Here is a 21,626-nt window from a genome sequence, read left to right on the forward strand (position 1 = left end):
ACATTAGACATTCCCATTAGCCTCTCAGCTGCACTTTGCATTAAGTCCTAAGAAGGAGATTTGAGTCTGGAAAAGGTATGGAATTTTTAAATGGAAAATGTGTCAGAACACACTGAACTATGTTGGTGACCACGGTAAATATTATACCTGCTAAACATTAGCTTGTCATTGTTGTGAGCAAATAAGCACCGCTGAGAACGTTTTAAAAATTTCATTGTACAGTTAACATGTGCAATGACAATAAAGGGCTTCTATTCTATTCTATTCTGTACCTAAGTAAAGCTTCATAGAACTGTGAGCATGGCTGTAAACTCAATTAATTTACTTTCATCCAATAGTTGTTGTTTTTTCTTCCTCGCTGTTTATCTGGCACACACACACACACCTACACACACACACACACACTCCTGTGATCAAAGTGATAAAAAGCACACACACACACTCCTGTAATCTGGGATATCATTGCATATTGGTGGTGTTGAATCCTCTCAGATTATGAAACAGAAACTGTGATAGACGTTTTATTTGGCATGCTGAACTGCATCTAGATAAACAGTCTAAACTCAAAGAACTGGACTCTGCATCCCTCCTTTGTCTGCACTCTCACCTGAGCACAACTTAAGTTGTTGCCACACCTTTGGAGCCACAATACACACTTTCACACAACTTTTGGTCCTTAGAGCCGGATCCAAGCAACTGCTCCAGTTCAACAGCTCCAGTTCAACGCAACATAGTTGAAATATCAAATCGTAGACGCTTATAACATGATAGAAGATATATATGAAGGTGTCATTATACGATTGAGGGACTGTTTGGAAAACTCTCCTCCAATAAATCTCAGGCCACATCTACACTAACAATTTTAAGTTTTAAAATGCTTCACTTGTGCTATGTTTATGTCTGGTGCCCGCACTACTCCAGAGTTCATGAGCCTTTAAAACAGAGGATTTTATAAACGCTGCCGGCCCGTTTTTAGTTAAAAAAAAATCCAGGCCTGTGTTTTAATCTGGGCGGGCAGAAACTGAGACTTTTGGAAACAATTACGCTGTTCCGCACATTGGCTTCCTGATTGGGTCATGACTCAACTACCAGTGGTGAATGAGAAGTGTTGCTAACACTTACTGTCAATAACAGTTCCACCTCATTGTCGAGAAAGGAAAGGAAATCCCTGGTCTTATTTTCCACATTGCTGTTGCCAATTCGTAGTATAATCTGCAATATGGCAACCAATTGCAAATAAACAACCTGCTTCCTGTTTACACCGGCATGCACGGAGCTAAAACACTCGTCGGGACAGAGATTGCTTTCGGTATATCAGAATCAGAATCGTTTTTATTCACATATAAGGAATTAGTTTTGGTGATTGGTGCATAACAAACATAGTAAAAAGAAAATAAAAAAATTGGCTTAGTAGATAGGTGTGGATGTAGCCTCATTCAACAGCAAGTCATTTATAAATTGGCTGTTGAAAATCTCGGCATTCGCGTGGTTTTGCAAAACCAAAACTCGGAAATGGAGTGATAAGCAAATATTATGGCCGCAGTAAAATACAGGGCCAAATGTACATTTTATAAGGTTGCTTCTCAGCCGCTCAGTTAGGTCTCTGATGCTGATAAAGTAATGGTGACAGAAAAAAATGGACTAAACCTCTCCCAAATCAAGTCTCTGCAAGCCAATTACTATATACTGCACTTATGGAAAGGATATCTCAAAGGCAGGTCACTACTGTAAAAGCCCTGTTCTGTTAGTGAAGATATATGCTCTTGAAAGTGGCCGGCCGTGATGTAAAGCATACACAGTTTGCAGTTAATGAGCTAAATATGCAAAACCACCTGATCTTAAGGATACTACGGACATTTGGACTGGCTTTATTACACAACTGGAAATAACCGGAGGGAAAAATTAATGCTCACATTTGATTCCAACACAAGGGCCTCTCTTGAAATGACGCTAACCAGAGCCCAGTCAAGTCTTGCCACTTCTTTCACTGAAGCAATCTAATTATAGACTGGCAGACCTATCGTTAATGACGCAATGGCTAACTAAAAGAATTCTCCCGTGTGACTCTCTGCACTCGACTCCGTGTTTCTCTTGTCAGTTGAGATTCGATTTGTGGGACAGAAAATTGCAGTTCGTGGATTTGCCGAGACAAAACGTGAGAGTGTTGATCGGGCTCCACACTGTGCCATCTCCTCCAGAACGCAGCGGGCCCTTCTCCCTCTCTGAGCACTAACCACAGCTGTTCAACAACACTTGACTTTTTTCGAGCAACAATGTTCTCGGGTGGCTGTGCCCACTTTTGCTCCCACTTGCTGAAACATTTGTCTGGTTTTCTTCCCGTGTTCATAATGTCCCTGCTAAAATTTTTCCCCTTTTCCCCCTTTTTGACATAGTGGTGGTTGTTATGTTGATTAACTTGGATTTGTAGCCCTAGTCGCAATATTCTCAACTCTGGTTATCTAGCCCAGTCTTTTGGAATACTTGGGTAATTTTTTAAAGAAAAAGAAACAAAAAATTGTCAGCCTCTCTTTCTCTCTCAGTTTCTCTCCCCTCTTGGAACACATGCACCATGGATTGGTTGCGTTGTGTGTCCCATTCAAGACAGCTGCACTGGCTGGCTATCCTCTATGCCCACATACACACCCTGTGTAACCGGGCATACACACACACACACCGTGAGGCCATAAGTCACTTTCTACACCGCCTCCCTCCTCCCAAATACACACACACACGAACCCATGTCATCACCGCTCTTGTTCCACCATCTCGGCCCTTGTGTCCCTGAGCTAACTCTACTCTAATATTCCCTCTGTTTCCATACATTACCCCCTCCCCACCTCCCTGGAAGACCCCCCCCCCCCTCCGATCCTCTGTCACTACAGCTGTGTGTCAGCTGTCGGCCTGTCCCAGTCTAGTCAGAGATGAAGCCGAAACACAGAGGGTCTACAGCCTGGCCCCTCTGTCTCTCCCAGCTGTCACTCCCACTTCAGACTTCCACTTATCATGAAGTTTCTTTCCTTCCTCTTGCTCCAGCACTGGCAGTCTGCCTCGGACCTATTCAAAAAATAAAATAAGGATAGAGCTATGAAATGTGCTTAGTTTTATTCCCCCATGCTGGCAACATCCATCCGGAGGCATTATGTTTCCATGTTGTCCGTCTTAATATGTGTTTGCCCGTACACCCATCCGCCTGCCCATACCATTCTTGTAAATGCAATATCACGCGAACCCCCGAAGGGAATTTCTTAATTTTTTTTGCAAACTTTCACCTTGAGGATAAACTGCTCAGATTTTGGTGGTCAGAGGTAATTTCTTGTGAGTCTGATATCACAGAAACCCTTATGTACTAGCTCAACAAAGGTTATAATGTGCAGTTTTATTGAAACTGTTTTTGGGGAGGTGCTGATTTGGCTGTATGTTCAATACAGAGGCTGTAAAGTGCCTTTTGACTGAATTGTATTGTGTTGTACAGAGATTTGATCATAATATTTTGTCTCCCCTAAGAGAGTGAACTAAATATTATAATTACCTGTGTATATTACAACACTATTCAATCGCACAAAAAACCTCAGCCTCCAAAATGGTCATTCAGTTGAATCCACACTTTTTAAAATGGTTTTTAAACCAAAACATCCCATAAATGATGTGGTAGTACCAGCAAGCATATTTACTTAGCGCTACACTCGCACTGACCAATGTTTGTGTCCCATTAACTCAAAAATACTTTGACATCTGTTCTCTCGCACCCACTGGGTTTTATTTCTCTGTTCTTAAAGCTTCATCTATTTTTTATTCATTCCAAACAAGCATCTTCAACTGGCTGCTCTAAATAGACTCTATCCTATTAAGGGAAAGTAGGGTTGAAATCAGTAATTTGGAGAAACGGTTTGTATTTCACATGCAGAGGGAATAACATTATCTGGGAGTAAACGGGGCTATTTAATTACACCATCTTCAATTACCAAACTGCTTGTACCCCTCTGAAGGCAGCAAAGTATTATTTTATCACGGCATTCTGCTGCCAGGGAGAAAAACAAAATAGGGTGTGAAAGTGGCCTTTGTTATATGGCTTTGCGCTTGTTCTGCTGGAGTCTGGCCCATTCTTGAGCTCGGCATGCAAACGCTGAGAAAGCAAATGACTGTAAGACATGTTATATGTTGTGGACTAAGAGGATTTGAATGAGAGAGGTTGAGATTTTGATTGAGACGAGAAGCTTGTGAGCTCAGCAGTTTCAGGCAAGAGCTTGAGGTGCATAGAGTATGTCTACTCTCCTGTTTATGTACATGTGAAAATAAAATGCTTTGTGGTTTGATTGTGGTTGGTGCAGATTCAACAGGCACAGACACGAATCCTAAAGTGGATCTGGACCTAAATATTTCTCTTTCTGCAACAGGTATGCCACAGGCCGTCAGCGTGTCCCCGGACAGGTAACCAGGTGTGTTGCTGCTGTCATGGCCTTGCCTTCCCTGCGGCTGTTTGCTGTCACTGTGGTCATAGTCCTGGTGTTGCTGGTGTCGTCTTCAGAGGAACATGAGTGGATTTTTGATTCAGGTAGGACAAGATTTGACCCTTTTTTTCTTTCTGTCTCTGTTGTCCCCCCCCCCAAAAAAAATGTCTGACACATTTAAAGGTTTTTATACCCACAAAGTCAAACACCTCTGGATGATCAAACACCTTACTCTCTTCCTCCTGTCCACGGGCGCAGCATCTGTCCGTCTCGTTGCTTCAACATTCTCCTCACATTCTCAGATCAGTAAGGCTCATTCTCCGACCGCTATCAACAGGCTATCCTGTGTCGCGTCCCTGTCTGCCAGCCAGTCGTGTGAAATAGGAGAAAGAGATAGCTGGGCGGTCTCTCCCTGGCTCGTCAAGACCACTAATGCACAGGCAGCTCATGAAAGTGTCAGTCAAAATGTAAGGAAAAGGGGGAACATGAGTTTAGTGAATGTGAGCCAACTAGGTGTAACCAGAGGAGACTGTTTGCAGCAGCTTCAACCTTGTGACTGCAGCTGTAGACTGTAAATGAGAGAAAACTATTGCCTATTGTATTAATTATATGCTGATTCTGCAGGATGTAAATTAAATTATGTCTGAGAGCCAAAGATTTTATGAATTGGCTTGTTTTGTCCAAGAAACAAAACCCAAATATACTCAGTTTAAGGTTTTCATAAAACGGAGCTAAAAATGGCAAATCCTCACATTTGACAAAGTGGAACCAGTGAATGTTTGGTGTTTATGCTTACAAACGACTAAAATGATCCAAACTAGCTATAAAAACAATAGCTGAAAAACTAGCCAATTAGTTGACTGACAAAAAGTTCACTGGCAACTATATTGCTTTAAATTAATTATTGCGACCTTCTGCCCCATGCTGGATGGCAAAAAACTAACCCTGAAGATGTCAATGAGGAATTTGTGATTGTGAAAATGTTTGATTTATTCATTTATTTATATACATTATATATATATATATATATATATATATATATATATATATATTTATTTGAGATTAAGTGATTTTTGAAAAAAAAGATTGTCGGATAAATCAATAGTAGACATATGTTGTAGATGCATCCTTCAAATTAAATTGTTGTTCAAATAGTGTCATATGTCCAAATGATTTCTGGACTATAGATTGATGGAAAGGAAACTGTTGGAGATGGAGGATCACACTGTTGCACAAAACTCAGAAACAAACAGAAATGAGATGACTGGCAATGTCTGATAAGGATGATAATGATGCAATGAAATGAGCACCTGTCTGCAGGGCGTGGATTAACTGTGTGTGTGTGTGTGTGTGTGTGTGTGTGTGTGTGTTGCATCCATTGGGGTTTTTAGGGTTTGTCACCCAGCCCAACATTCCTATCTGCTGATTCAATGACAGAAACTGAGTTAGACCCCCCCACCCCACCCCTCTTTCTGTCAACCTCAGCCTCCAGTTCATATCACTGTCAGTACACCTTTCCACTTTATATTACCCTAACCAAGCCCCCAGCCTGTCAACCCCCCCCCCCCCCCCCCCCCCCCCCTCTACCACCACCACCTCCCCATGACAGACCTGGGTCATTGGGTAATCCCTGCCTGGGTCCATGTTATCTGGATCACTTGATCACATGAGTCAGCGCAGATATCCGAAACCCGTCTGTTCTTCAATTCGCCCTTCGTTTCTTTCTGGTCTTTGTTCTCTTCCTGCAAATCCCCAGGCAGTGGTAACCAGAACAGGCGCTGTGAAGGATTGCTGGAGTCCTGAGGAAGAGACTTTGTGTGTGACGGTGAAGCTAGTTGGAGAGCCAAATGTCGAAAAGAAACAGGAAAGGTTTATAGAGGGGAGAGCGTAGCGTCCCACAGGGCCATTACATAAAATATGAGCATGGTCTCTGAGATGCATATGGGTATTAATGACTGTCTTTGATGTTGTCTCTCTTAACGGGACTAAAGGGATTTACTGGGCTGATGCAAAAACACTGCCATTACGTCTTACTGTAACTTTTTAGTACAGACGGAGAGATACTGTTAAACAAAACAGCGAACTGGAACAATTTACTGTAGAGTTTGGTATTATTACTCCCTCCTCTCTGTCTGTGTCTGTTATGAAGCATGAAGTCCGGAAGAGATGACATAACAACATTATGCTCCGTGACCAATGATGGCTGCTGACACTCTAATGGAAATATTTAGTTTCCCCCGGACATATGCTCCATACCAATGAGAATGTTGCTCTTGTCTTTATCGACTCTCTCTTCCTCTCGTTCCCCCAAATTCTTCCCCTACAGGTCGGTGTCGTTACGCCCTGGGGATGGAGGATGGCTTCATCGCAGACTCTGACATCACTGCCTCCAGCGCCTGGTCAGACTCCACTGAGGGCAAACATGGAAGGTAGGAAGTGTAGGAAGTGTGTGTGTGTGTGTGTGTGTGTGTGTGTGTGTGTGTGTGTGTGTGTGTGTGTGTGTGTGTGTGTGTGTGTGTGTGTGTGTGTGTGTGTGTGTGTGTGTGTGTGTGTGTGTGTGTGTGTGTGTGTGTGTGTGTGTGTGTGTGTGTGTGTGTGTGTGTGTGTGTGTGTGCGTGTGTGCGTGTGCAGGGTCAAAAGCTATCTCAAGCTACATTTCAACCAAAAGTACCTGGAACTTTCAGCCTCAGGAACTTTCCACAGGGGAGATTTTAGGCTGCTGGTGTATGAACAACTGACAACCGGCTCTTCCACTCCAGTCCACCAGGTGGCGATTATGCCGAAGACTATACAACAATAATGCTGATGTAAATAGAGCAGCATTACAACATGGAGGAGATTAAAATCGAGATGCTGATAATCGTCACTAATTGTTTGCATATAGGATAATTGAGTCAGTGCTCGGAAAAAAGACGAGCACTCGTAACAAAGCATATCCGAAACACCCAAAAGACCTAAAAGTAAGGAATCAGATTTTATGAGATAAACAATCTGAAATAGTACTCGACCAATCGGGCATTTTCAGCACTGCAAGCCCTACCCAAAATGTTACTGTACTTTTGTTAAGTACTACTCCTTGAGCAGGAACTCTTTGGGAGGGTAAAAAGATGTTCCCCGAACTTTATTTAGACCCTGATCGCTATGGTCAAAACTTCTGCAAAGGTGCCTAGTCCCTGCAGTGGAAACAGCTTTATATCATTACTGTCACTACTTTAATCAAGGAGCGTTTTCTGCTCTTGTACTTTGTTTGGTTACGGTTTAAAAACACAAACTTAACATAAGTCTGTAGAACAGTGTTTCACTGTTCACACTCAGCATCACTGATGTGGTAGTTGCATCTGTAACCACGCCTACTAGTGATGTCACAGTGTACTGACACCCTGGAGTATAGCTCAAGGTCACTGCAGCAGGGTGAGAAGTCAAACCATTGAAAGTTAATAAAAATGGAGGATTTTCAGCTCGTAATGAATTGCTGTATTTTTCTTTTTTTTTGCTCTGCTCAGTTACTAGTTAAGAACCCACAGTTTCGTTACAATTAAGATGGCATTACATTTAAAGCACAATAAAAGTGTGTTCATTTTTCCTGACCATGTTTGGAGGCTTGCCGTAGAGTAAAGTACTAGATATCGGAATTCATCTTCTCATTAAAATGTTTTTTTTTAATCCTGGCAGTCATTGGATTGTTGCGGTTGTTATAACGTGCAGCGCTACACAATGCCACATAATTACAATGAAATTGACATGAATTCATTGAGATGTTTATGTTTAATATGATTGATAGTGTGCTAATTGGTTTTCACACCTTATAAAAGGAAACCAAAAGATGCCTGGAACTGTAGAACGTGTTCGTACACACGTCACTGTGGGCCGATTAGTTTATCCTCATGCCTTTTTTTGCGTTTACACACTTAAGTAATTTGTCAAAGTCTATTAGATGATGGTAGAAGATGATGGTAATTGTAGTCTGTCTTGGAGCAAGGTTAGACTCACAGGAGTGTGTGTGTGTGCGTGCGTGCGTGTGTTGTGTTCTTTTGTGTCCATTGGTCCGTTTGGCTGGGTCTCTTGGCTGAGTGTCTATCCATGTGGAAGTGATTATTTTCCCTTGCTCTTTTAAAGGTACATCAGGGAGATACTGAGAGAGAAAGAGGGAAAACAGAGAAAGCAACGGACATTAAAAAAAAAACCACACCAAAAAAACACGAATGAGCGGTGGATCGCTGTTGTGGTGCGTTGACAGCTGGAGAGAAATTCATTTGAAAACAGGGTTTAAGGGAGGGTGTTGTGTTAGGGGAGGAACTGAGGGATGCATAGCTGATACGTGTTATTTCCAAGGCTGTCAGGAGTCTGGGACAGTGACAAATCAGCATGTTGGTGTGAGGGAGTGGTGAAAAGCTGGGGAGAATGAGAAAACTGAGAACAAGGGGAGAGGGATGAATTTGTTGGCTGGTTTTTAGTTAGGAAGGAAAATGCAGACAAAGAAATGGGAGAAAATGGGGTACTTGGCAGAGCAGTTAGCTGTAATGTAAATCCTTCTGACTGGTGCATGTTGGACTCAACTCTGCCCAGCCACATTCCTCCTTCCTCCCTCCCCATCTTTTCTCCCGCTGCCGCCCTCCATCACAGGACACTTCGTGGAGCTTTGATGTGTTGATATCATCTTGCGGTTTCTTGCAGTTTCTGGATGGGGTGATCTCACCCATCGAGTGATGAAAAGAATTGACTGAAATAAATAAGTGCCACTTTCATAGTGACCTAGTTGATGTAGTGACTTGTCTTGGCGGTCGGAGCAGCAGCTTTCATTTTTTAGGAGAAGCCCCACAGTGGTCAGAACATGGTTGCGGCCTGGCGAGTGTTCCAAAGCTCCTTGAGCGAGTCAATGCAGCATCACACACGTACATGGCCAAGTCTGTGGTTTTCATGTGGCCAATATGTGGTGGTAGTATGTACTTTTCTTCTCAGGCTGGATTGAGGAAGGTTGCACTGAGTGAAAGTGTTTAAGTGGTGCGTGTGTGTGGTCGTGGCGGGCTGGGGGAGCTGTGAGGAAAGATCCTGACTTGCTACATCCAGATCTTGTTGTGAGGTTTGAAGAATGTGGAATAGCTTGTAATTTTCGCTCCTTTCTTCTCCATTTCTCTTTTCATAAGCTTAAAGTGCTCTCTATTTTCCATGTGCAGTCTCTCTCTTTTACCTACTGTGCATCTTTAGTCCATAGCCAGGTTTCTGTGTCGATGGTTTTCTCTCTTTCAGCCCACGTAGCCCCATTTATATGTAAATGTTTGAGCTGCTGTGGAATCCAATACACATGGTGGTACAAGAGGGTTGGACTGTTCGTACTGAGTTCTCATCTTTACGTCTGCTGGCTGCCAGCATGTGGGTTTTCCTGTCTTGTTGTGGGTGTGTGACTGGGATTTAGTGAACTTATTCAGTTGTGTTTTTGTATTAACATTTTTTTGCTTCTTTCATTTGTTATCTAACATTATAGTCCTGTTTCTCTCAGGTTGAGCAGGGGAGAGGGGGATGGAGCGTGGTGTCCTGCAGTACCCGTTTCTGCCACTGCATCAGAATACCTCCAGGTAAGTTGGTCAGTTTACTCTCCTCTGATTTGTTGTTACAATCAGTGCTGTGCTGTGCACAGTGTACTCATTATTATTTATTTACTTAATTCAAATTTGTTTAAATGATTTTTGCCCCTGAGTGAATGTTTGTAGTAAGCAAAAAAAATTACAAATCTGAGGTAGAACATTAAAACCGATTATATAATCATATCTCATTGCTTGCACAATGTATGTGCAATGTATCGTATATTTTTTGTCATTTTGCTATTGATGAAAATTGAATTGCGATAAATCATTGTAATTGTTTTATCGCCCTGTCCGACTGTTAAGCTGATTTTAAAGCTCAATAATTGACGGAGCAGTGCTAGCAGTTTTTTACATGTTCTGATAATGTATCATCTGTCTCCTGTAGATTGACCTGCAGAAACTCCACTTCCTTACTCTAGTTGGTACACAGGGTCGTCATGCCGACGGGCACGGCCGGGAGTTTGCTCGCATTTATCAGCTCCGCTATACTCGAGATGGAGTGAAATGGATCATCTGGAAGGACCGCTGGGGCCGGGTGGTAAGAAGGGTTTTATCGTTGTGCTATTTACAGCTGAGAAGGAGCCAACAGTCGGAAACTGTAGGAAACTGACACACTTTTTATATTATTAAATGAGCATAAAGGAAATCAACCTGACTAAAATGCAGTCTCCATTAGTTATAGGAAACCGTAATGGAGACTTTACCTGTTGAGTATAGTGTTAACCACAAAGGGCTGCATTATTCATCTATTATTTTGTATTATTTATTTAAAAGTGAAGAGTTGTGACCAGCGCCAGCTAAACTTTGTCTAGATACATTTTAGTTCAGGCACCGAAGAAGCCCTGACCACCTGAGGATTCAACACAATGAAAGCCTTAACCTTGTGCAGATGGAAGCACTTCTTGTTGTGGTTCGGTTTTCAGTTATTATTTCAGAACATTGCAAATATTCACACATTGCAAGCCGAAAGTACATTTTTGAATAAAGGCTGCTCCTTCAACAACTGCTGAACTGCCGAGTCCTTAAGGAAAAAAGGTTCAGTCAGTTCATTTGAGCTCTCCTTGGATTTAACAGAATTTGAAGAGAGGTACTGAATAAGAAATCTGCACCTTCCGGCGAGATTATGCAACCCTGCAGACAACAGGGGAGTCAAGCAACGTACTGTTTGATTAAATATTTGTACCTCTCTCACCTAGGAGGTGGATGGTAATTATAACACCTACGATACGGTGCTGAAAGACCTGGGCCGTCCCATCGTGGCCCGCATGCTGCGCTTCTACCCCCTGGCTGACCGGGTTATGAGCGTTTGCCTTCGGGTGGAGCTCTATGGTTGTGTATGGAATGGTAAGTGTGTTTCTCTCCCTGCTTAGTTACTTAGGTATTCATTTGGTCCGTATATTCTGAGGCACGCTTGAGTCAAATCAAATCATATTTCATATGGTGAAGTTCACTACAATCATAGATATACTCCTGTATCAGATGGGAAAAGGGGAATTTGTTTGATGGTAATGATTAAGATTGCGTGTTTTTACCACACTCCCCTTGCATCGATTTGAGGTATTGCTTAGTCTTTATAGCCTCAGTGGGGTTTGCCTGGATAAAAAACAAGCCACACAGTGATAAATGTGTTGGTCTCCCTGTTTCCTGAAGCACAACACTGACTAACTGAGTATTTATGACTGGCTCACCTCCTTTCCTGCTCCATCCACCTCACTCAGACAGTGTTGGGCTGCTTGTAAATCAGAGCTGTCACAGAGGCTAAAAGCCCCAGTTTGTGGTTGGTGTCTTCATGGAAGACCTCCTCTGAAATATGCCCTCATGTGGATTCTGAGGCAGTGCACCTCAGTTGATCCACATGCCAGAGATTATGTGGAATCTACAGAATGTCAAGTTTGGCGTACCTTCAGTCTCTCGTCTCTTATCGTATCAGATCATATCGCAGCACGCTGTCTTTCCTGTGTTTATTGTTTTACATTTGAAATGGACTCGTCTGACCCTCGTGCAGGCTCATACAGGTACATGAGAAACACATCTGAGCGGGTAACCGCATCTAAAGACACTCAAACAGAGCATACCGTGCACATACTTTAAATCTTATGTGAGGCACAGTTTATTATAGGTAGCAGAGCGGTCTGTGCTGCTGACGTCACCTCTGTTCTCAGGGACTGGGCTGATTAGCTGCATGTTGGATTGTAGAGGCTTAAGTTTCAATTCTTAATGGTGGCTAGTGCTGCACAGGACGGATCGACAGACCTCCTTTATTTAACTACTTAAAAAGCAGCTGTAGCCTTTTCCATGCGGCTGTGATTACTGATGAATGTTGGCTCCGTCAACATGTAGCTGCTCATGAATAAAATTAAAAAGACTTTACATATTAAAGGTATTTCACATGCACCGTGATCTTGTGTTTCGCTTTAATGGAAAAGTACAAAAAACATGTTTGTTTCAACAATCATATGGCTAATGCTGAGTTTTTTTTCCCTCTGTCTGTCACTCAGATGGGTTGACGGCTTACACAGCTCCAGCAGGTCAGGTCATGCACCTGCCTGGCATGCCGGTCTACCTAAATGACTCCTTCTACGACGGGAGCATTGAGGAAGGGTAAGAGGAGACTTTACCATGTTTATTTTCTGTGTGCGTAACCATCTCATTTCCACACAAATGCCCATACACTGCTCCTTTTTGATTTTGTTTTCATGGAAATGTACACACACTACAGCCGCGGCTGTATATCGCAACACAGCCTTGGCAAATGTGATCTTGATTAAAATTTACAAGCTTAACATCTATGTGCCTCCATCAATGGAATTCCTAGAGTTTGCATCTGCATCACATTTTTAGCGCTGATGCGCTGTCTCAGTCAAATCCCTTCTTAGAAGTTTATTCTGGTGTCCACCTAATCGAATGGAAATTACATTATTTTCTTTAAGTCGCATTGGGATGTGAGTCGGGTTTCTTGCCTGTAATGTTTTGGCAGCAAGCAAAGGAGAATGAACAAAGAATCGGGGGGAGGGGTCTCACGCGGGCTGTGCGGTTAATGGGGCTGAAATGTTTTGCGAGCAGGTGAGCTAACACTTTTGATGTAATCCAGATGTATTTGTAGCAGATGACGGAGAGGCTCGGGGGCTGGGAGTGAGGGGAGCTATTAGGTGATAGTGTTGTGTTGCCTTGCATAAACTGAGATGTGTAATTGTACGTAAAAGTCTGTGTGTGTTTGGAATGTGTAGAAAGTGATAGGCAGCATTATATCTGCTCGGAGCCACATGTTAACCGGTACAGTGCTCTGTGTGCAGGATGATGTTCGGAGGCCTTGGTCAGCTGTTTGATGGCGACTTGGGAGGAGATAACTTCACAACGACTAATGTGCTGAGGGTGTGGCCCGGTTACGACTACCTGGGCTGGAACCGGGACACCCTTGGGCAAGGCAGCGTGGACATCGAGTTCCACTTTGAGAAACCACGCCTCTTCCACGACATGCAGGTAGAGCAATGAATGTTAGGCTTCTGTGTGATGGTGCCATGTGTTGTCAAATGTGAGAGTGTTAATCTCAGACAGCCTATGAATCCGATGTAATACTGGCTAAAAGCCCCAGTTCCCACATTTGTTTCTTCAGGGAAAACATCTTCCTAAAATTTTGATTTTTAGGCAGCTGAATTTACAGAGTGTACAAGGTTCATGCACATTCACTCTTGTCTCTGATCTCATGGCAGCCCAAGGTCTTTTATACTGGCCAGAGTTATGCAGAATATTCTTATCCCATTGGAATCTCCAAACCAAACACTGTGCCTCCTCTTAGCCTAGTGGTTAAGATGCCTCGGTGCAACGCAGCACATTCATTTTCAGCTTGGTTCCTCAGTTACATGTCATACATCCTAAATCCTGTCTGTATCTAAACGGTTAACTATTCAGTACATCTTTAAAAAAATGAGCAGTACACAATGCAAATACGCAACTTTTTATTTACCAGAAATGATCTGATTAGGTTTTGGAACAACCTTGATCTATAAATCTCCACTTTGAAACTGTCACTATTTAACATTTGTAGCAAATTCTAAAATTAGGACATCCCGTAACTTTTTCTTTGCTATTGTGAAAAGACAGTTTCGATGACAAATAACTACTTATTGATTATAATGACCCAAGACAATCCTGTCATTGTGATTACAGCAAAAATATTTTTTGACATCCTAAGACATTCCTGTAGTTCCAACCAGTGAGCCTTCAAAATGAACTCCAGCAGCAGAGTTTAAAACCACAATAACAATGTGAATCTGCTTCTCCTTGAGTGGAATAGCTTTGCCATTTAATTAGTTTTAATGTGCAATTGTTTATCATTGGACAGTGCTTAGCTCTCCGGGTGCCACTGAGTTGCATCACAGTCTGTTTGTGCTTCTTTGTGGCTTTCGGGGTTACTTTGTGGAGCGATAGGGGGAAAGATAATAATATGAAGCAACCCAGTTTGAGTTATAGCTGTTGTCTGGTTGGAAGTGGGTTGGAATGTCGGTTAGGGTGGGATTCACCCTATACTTGTGCACTATGAGCAGCACAAATCCCCAGTTAGTATTATACAATGACACATAATCTTTTAGAGGTCTGGTTTTGACTGACTCTGCATGCTCTTTCGCTGTGGTTTTTCTCAGTTACCTTTTTGAAATCTTCCCCTGCGGTATTTCATCTGTTATTCCGAGGCTTATCCTGTTTTTCCTGCCTTTTCCCAAGTGGTTATCCCACACTAACCTCAGCTGACACACACCGTTACTCTGGCTTGGCAAAGCGGATATGTCAGACATGCAGGTCAAATAAATAAAAGAGTGGGAACCTGAACCTAAATCTGGCATTGACTTGTCCCTGCAGGTCAGAGTTCCTTAACCTGTGTCTAATCACTCTACCAAAGGGAAATCTGCTCTTTGACCTTTTGTCAGTCACCTTCCAACAGGACGTTTTACAGACAGACTTGGGTTGGGTCACACTGCAATCTGCTTTGGTAAGATCCAGCTCTGTCCTTTGGGAAGTTATGCAGAACTTTTCTTTGTAAGCGCATGTGGAAGTCGGACGCATCCAAATGAAAAAGATCGGAAGGTATTTGTAGGTTAGATTTATCTCAAAACAAGTGAAATTTAATGAATGCAGTGGTATGCTCTCAAATTAAACTGTGTTCAGGTCATTGGAGCTGTATTCCCCGAAGGAGTAGTGAAATACCTCGCTTCTGTTGACTTACTAAAACTCTACTACCAACAATAACATGACCCATTTTGTCCCTTTCCAGATAGAATCAGTTACATGTCAACTCAGCATCAGGTGCAGTGTCTGCGTGTGCGTGCGCGTGCGCGTGTGCTCGGTGTGTGCGTGTGTGTGTGAGTGTGTGAGTGACGTGTATTAAGTTAGAGTGACTGGCCCTGCACTAAGTGTTAGGGTAATAGCTAACCTCTAAGATCACCCTCTCCTCCACTTCCTTTCCCTCAGAGTGAAAAAAAATGATCCTACTTGATTAACTTAGTCTCAGATCTATAGTTTGACCTCTCACTCACTCCTTTAAACACACTTCATCTTCCTGCCATCTCTTTTCCTCGAGCTCCTCGTCCTCCTTCCAGCCACAATGCCTCCTCATATATTAGATCAGCTTTTATTGATTCCTCTCTCTTTGGCCTGCTTGTAAAAACAGAAGAGATATATCCTCTTCTCTCCTTCATCGGTCTTCTCTCATACACTCTCTTTTCTTCCCTCCTCCGTTTTAATTTCGGTCATTTAAAGTCCTGTTCAACTTAATTCGTGCAAAGCAATTACATCTGAACAGGATGAGAATGTATCATTAATTTGGTGTGTTAATTGAATCTCTCCCCTTTCCATGAATAATGACTGATTAAGTCCAGATTTTTTCCTCTGGTTTTCCAGATGTTTCCACAGAGGTCGAGCTAATTCAGATGTTTAGATTGTCTTGTAACTGATTACACCTCTCTCCCTGTTCATTTGTCCTCACACACTCAATCTCCTTCTTCCAGGTGCACAGTAATAACCGCTACACCCAGGGCGTCAGAGTCTTCAGCAAGGTGGAATGTTCTTTTAAGCCTGGCATCCTGCAGCCCTGGACCTCTCCCACCCTCACCCTGGCTGTGCCCCTGGAGGATCTGAAGGACCCTTCCTCGCGAATCATTGCCATCCCACTCGGTGGCCGCCCGGCTCAGATTCTCCGCTGCAAATTCTACTTTGCTGACAGCTGGCTGCTCATCAGCGAGATAGCCTTCCTTACTGGTAGGAAACTGAATTCAAGTTTTTTGGGGGTTTTTCAAATGTGAGATAGGTATTTTTGTAGCTCTGGCAGGCAGTTGTTTTGTATCACTGCCACTTTGTCTGTGAGGTCTTGTGGAGATTTGACTTTGCCGAAGCAATAACTAAATATAAAGTGCATCAACAGAAGGAGAGAGACCTGAAAAAATTCATTGTACCGAGACTAATCAGTATTCTATGAACGCTTAAAGGCAAAATTGAGTGAATTAGGCAAATCTGATGAGCTAGATTTGTTCCCAGACTCATTGTGACCCTTTCCAGACCATAATTGATTTAAAGTATCAGCATTTTTGATACTCAAGAATATTTTCTTGTCACTTGGAGGGATTCAACAAAATTTTAATGCAATTTAACTGCACACTGATTTGGGGCCGGAAAAGTTTTACCCAAATAAGTTGATAAGTGTAAATAATTTGGCCTACAACAAATGTATGTTGTGTCAGTTATTTTTTTCTGCCTTCTTTATCTATAAATGTATCAGAAGAAGCAAAATTAGAAAGTGTTTACTGGAAAAAAAACAACCTGCCTGTCTTTCCCTCCATCTGCTGTCTAGTCTTCACCATCTCCCAGTTAAAAGGCTGTAACGCACCACTGCTGCGAACAGAAATGGGTTTTCGATATCTGCTGTGAAGATTGTGCCTATCTGATTGGAAGTCAGGTTGAGGACTCGTCTGTTGCTCCACAGCTGAGATTGCTGCCTAATTAAACTGTCCTCTGTACTCAAAAGCCCCGTCAGTTGTAGCGTGATAAGAATCGGGAAAGTGTTCAGTAATCACACTGTTCTCAGGTAGCTGAAACGACTTGACCCAGCTGTGGTCGGGTGGCTGGACTCATCCCAGAACGAGTGATAAATGTTCTGGTTCGTAGTTCTGTACTGCACCAGGAAAATGGAGCGAATCATCCAGGGGTATGACACAATGCTGACCAGAGCTGACTCACATTGAGTCACTATATCGTGACCTCCTCGGATGTTTTTAATTTGGGTTCATTCTGATTAAATGATGTGAATCTCAGGGTCTGGTCACGAGGACTGTGAGCTCAGGGACACTTTGTCACGCTTGCTCCGATTTTTCTCTTCCAGAGCATCACACGAGCAGAGCCACACAAAATACTTGTTGATTTAATAAATAGTTAAAAAATACATATGACTGTAGAACTTAGTTAACAAAGCCATTCACATTAGTCAAGAAACAGATCAAAAACAACACAATCTGAAATGAGTAGTCTTTGAAGCAACCCGCTGTGACCACAAATGTAGGACTACTGGATGATGTTGTGGCATGAGTAACATATGTAACATTCATTCATTTAATTCGGTTAGATGAATCATGTTTCAATTTATTAAACTGTCTGCCCGATTCTTTCTCCTTTCCTCTGTTTCCAGAGCCGTTTGTGGCGGAACCCACGCGCCTCTCATCGAGCAACAGCACCTCCAACTCCACTGCCAGCCCTTCTGGTGAGTCCTGCTGGTCCTCTTTCTCACCCCCAGAGCTTCTTGTCTTCACTATCCTTCCTCCCATGACCATTCTTTCTTCGTCGGCCCCATTCATCACCCACCATGCTGCTGCATCTACCCCTTCACACTGACTCTCCTCTGCCTCAAGTTCCTCTGATCTTCTTCTTCATCACCTCTTGTTGCTACGTCTCCTTGCCTGCAGTTGTGATGAGTGTGAGCATGTTGGGCAGTGTGTCTAAGCCACGTTTCTGAAGCAGAGCCGACGGCAGGCAGTGCCAAAGGGGGCCCATATCTGAGAAGCCTCACTCTTTATCACATGCTTGAAAATCCTTTGGCTTCGAGCCAACATTTGCTTAACCTTAGTCAATGCCAGATACTTACCTTACTGATTTCATTGTAGTTAAAGAGGAGGAGGTATCTGGCTTGAAAGTAGCGGTCAAAGGTTCAAGATATTAACATTAATTTAATATTTTTATCATCTTGGTCTGGGAGTTTCATTGTGACTCATTAAAAGTAAAATAACCCCAAATTCTGCTGTCGCGTGATTCCCTCTCCTCGCCACTCTCTTTCCTCTCCTCACCACTTCTCACACATTGTCCATCCCTAGCTCCTCCACCTTCATGATGTACACTACTGGTAACCGGACATGGTCAGATGAGAAGGACCAAATAACAAACAAAAAGAAAGATGGGATGAACTGAGGGAGGGGAGCTCGCTCCATTCACTCTGGCCCTCCTCCAGCATCTTAAAACTGTCCCACTGCTCAGTGGAGTATGAATTATAATGGAGGTGGGATTACAGGGGGCAGGCTTTGGCACTGGGCTCTTTCCACTGGGTTTGGAGATATACAGTACAGCTGTAGGAAAAAGGCTAACACCGCTTTAGTACATTATATTTATGTACAATAACAACTTGGCTTCCTGTGGTCTTCCAAAGAGCATGTTTCTTTTCCTGGGAAATGGCTCTGTTCTACACAGCTAAACAATAACAGGCTCTTCTGTGGCGTGTTTGCTGCTTTGTCCTTGTTACTGGCTGTGGTTGAACGGCTTTGTTTGGGTTTATTTATTACCCGCATCAGCATGGTGTTGAACTGACAGAGAGAGAGAGAGAGAGAGAGAGGGAGAGAGGTGGGGGGATGGGTTGTCGTCTATTGTAGAAATGTGGTGTGTAAACCTTTCTCTGGCAAAATGCATTTGCACAAGTGTGTGCTTGCAGGTGTACATTTGTGTATATATATGTTAAGTGTATACATGGACATGATTCTTTTTGTCTTTTAACTGAGTAGTTTTTTCACACCACTCATCCTGTGAAAGCGGTTTTACCTCTGTCGTCCCTCATTTTAATAACACTTCTCGCACTTGACCCTCAGAGGAGAAAGAGAAGGAGGTGATTCTGATTCTGATTAAAAGTCGACTACAAAGCTGTTGAGAAGCAAAGCAGTGATCACATTCTGTTCTCATGCAGCAGGCTCCCAGAATCCCTGTGGTATGAGCGGGCGAACTGGATGAATACGCACACTGACAATCCCCATCAGATGTTTATTAAGCCTGATGAAGCCATGCTGGTGTGTGTGTGACTCCAGCGAGTGTGTGCCTGCACTGGAAGAGATAATGCTCACACTGAACAGTGCATTACATAACTCCAACGACTAGCCATACCCACAGACAGAGACAGTCCTGCAAAAATACTTCATACACATCATGTCAGACTGATGAATCCCTGCAGGTTTCTTGGAATCAAGCACATACACATATAAACCCCTGACATGTCATTTTGTATTTTCTTCCTTGTGGGCCAGAATTTGCCACTGCGACTCCCAGACCTGGTCTCCCTGTAGCCAAGGATGACATCAGCTATGCAGCTATTCTGATCGCCTTCCTGGTGGGCATCATCCTTATTCTGCTGGCCGTAATAGTCTTCATTTTGTGGAGACAGCACCTGAAAAAGATACTGGGCAAGGTGAGTCAAACTGAGGTGACATGCAGTGTTTTCAGTTTTTATCACACTCTTATTTGCAGTTGGCAATTTGGCTGTAACTGGGATTCTCGTGTTTCTGTTTCTGTTTCTGAACTTCTGAAGTCTCACTTCTCCAACATATTTTCTTATTTACCAATTGAGGTAAATGAATATAGTTTTTGTTGCTTAAAGTTTCATGAAAGTTTCACAGAATAAATGCATACATTGTAAGTAAGAAAATGCTTCTTGGTGTGATTAGCTTGAACTGCCCCTTTAAAATGATTGATACGAGCAGAAACAACAACTGCCAGTCTTTTGGCAGAGTACCACTGCATATCCATCTGGATGTGTTGCAGGAATTATTTCACTTTAACTTCTAACTTCTACTCAAAGATTAGATGCTGATTCTCTTGTGCGATCACCATCTGGTTTACGGACTCAAACGGTGCAATTAAATCACCTGTATTCATATGAATCCTTTGCCATTCCAGGCCCAGGGTAGCCTGCCAAGTAATGAGCTGCGGGTCCACCTGTCCGTGCCCTCAGACAATGTGGTCATCAACAATACACACAGCTACTCAAGCCGCTACCAGCGCATCCACACTTTCCCAGATGACCATGACCAAGATAGAGAGGGAGAAGGAGAGTACCAGGAACCCAGCGCTCTGATCCGGCCAAGAGATCACAGAGACAGCACCGGTAATTTCTTAAAACACACATATGACGGCACAATCTATGGAGTGCATTTCTAGTTCTGTTTGATATCTAAAGTGTCCAATGATTTTGTTGTAGCTGAGTGGTTTAGTCAAAAAACGAAAGTTACGAATATGAGAACATGCTGACAAGGCTGACTGCATTAAAACATACCACATGCCAAAAACATGGTGACAGAGACTGATCTACAACCAGCTACATACAATTGGCACGGAGGCAGTGAAAAACGTGAAACCATCCATCTGTATAGAATTTAAATTTCTACAAATGTGTATGTGGTTTGCACAGATTGCTTCATTTGCATGCCCACGTCTGTGCGTCTGCAACCTCTGTTGATCATATCAATAAGCAAACTCATTTGGAAAGGGTCAACGGAGAAAACATGTAGCATGTTAAATCAAGACAACACGAGAGTATAACAATGTGTTTAACCACACCAAACAAAAGTAAATCAAACCACCCTGCGAGGAAGAGTGCCTCCAACAGGATGCACAGGGAGCACAAAAGACCTATTGTTTTAAGAGAGGGGCAGAAAAAGAAAAAAGAGGGAGGAGACAAGAGAAAAGAAAAGGCATTCCTTCACTTGCAACGCACCACAGGAGGTCTGCATGTGTCTTTACTGGGCGCCTGTGTGAGTTTGAAATAACATGCGTGACAGAAACATTTCATCCACTGGTTCACGTTATGTTTGTTTGTGGCCTGAGTGATGGTAACTGCCTGTTCTTGCTCTGCTCCTCTGTACTGTGCTTCATGTGTCAATGCAACCCCACCTCCTCTCCTTATATAATAATGGATATGCTAACATTGTCGTGTTAATGGTCGTTATGTTGTGTGTGTGTGTGTGTGTGTGTGTGTTTTGTGTCACCTTGTTATCATGTGTATGATCCATATCATGGTACCCTTGTGTATCCTACGTCGTCTTGTGCGTGTTTTTTGTGCGCGTGTGCCCTCCCAGCCTTGCTGTTAAACAACCCAGCCTATCACCTGCTCCTGTCAGATCACAGAAAAGGCTTGAGACCCCTTGTCGTCCCCAGCACCGCTCAGACTCAGGAAAAGAGCCTCAATGTGCCCCAGGGTAAGACACCTTGGACTAGGCCAATGCAGTCTGGAGGGGCCAGGGGCATTAGAAATGCCCATGTAGTCGTCTCGAAAAAAAATAATACAAAAAGAGTGATGAGTTTATTT

At 43.0% G+C, this 21,626-nt stretch overlaps 1 protein-coding gene across 4 annotated transcripts in view; it reads left to right on the forward strand.

The window, feature by feature from the left end:
• ddr1 (discoidin domain receptor tyrosine kinase 1) overlaps positions 1-21,626 on the forward strand; it is a 37,632-nt gene that overhangs the window by 9,398 nt on the left and 6,608 nt on the right. For 2 of the 4 annotated variants that reach the window (XM_035641293.2, XM_035641286.2), the window contains exons 2-13: positions 4,395-4,552; positions 6,775-6,877; positions 9,946-10,021; positions 10,416-10,568; positions 11,227-11,374; positions 12,529-12,631; positions 13,324-13,510; positions 16,030-16,279; positions 17,700-17,771; positions 19,570-19,730; positions 20,219-20,426; positions 21,397-21,516. In XM_035641293.2, the coding sequence (XP_035497186.1) occupies positions 4,453-4,552; positions 6,775-6,877; positions 9,946-10,021; positions 10,416-10,568; positions 11,227-11,374; positions 12,529-12,631; positions 13,324-13,510; positions 16,030-16,279; positions 17,700-17,771; positions 19,570-19,730; positions 20,219-20,426; positions 21,397-21,516 (1,681 nt within the window). In that variant the 5' untranslated portion in view covers positions 4,395-4,452. The remainder of the gene's footprint in view (positions 1-4,394; positions 4,553-6,774; positions 6,878-9,945; positions 10,022-10,415; positions 10,569-11,226; positions 11,375-12,528; positions 12,632-13,323; positions 13,511-16,029; positions 16,280-17,699; positions 17,772-19,569; positions 19,731-20,218; positions 20,427-21,396; positions 21,517-21,626) is intronic. The other 2 variants (XM_035641302.2, XM_035641313.2) reach the window with 2 other exon arrangements.

This window comes from Scophthalmus maximus, chromosome 1 (genome assembly GCF_022379125.1).
Source record: "Scophthalmus maximus strain ysfricsl-2021 chromosome 1, ASM2237912v1, whole genome shotgun sequence".
Lineage (NCBI taxonomy): Eukaryota > Metazoa > Chordata > Actinopteri > Pleuronectiformes > Scophthalmidae > Scophthalmus > Scophthalmus maximus.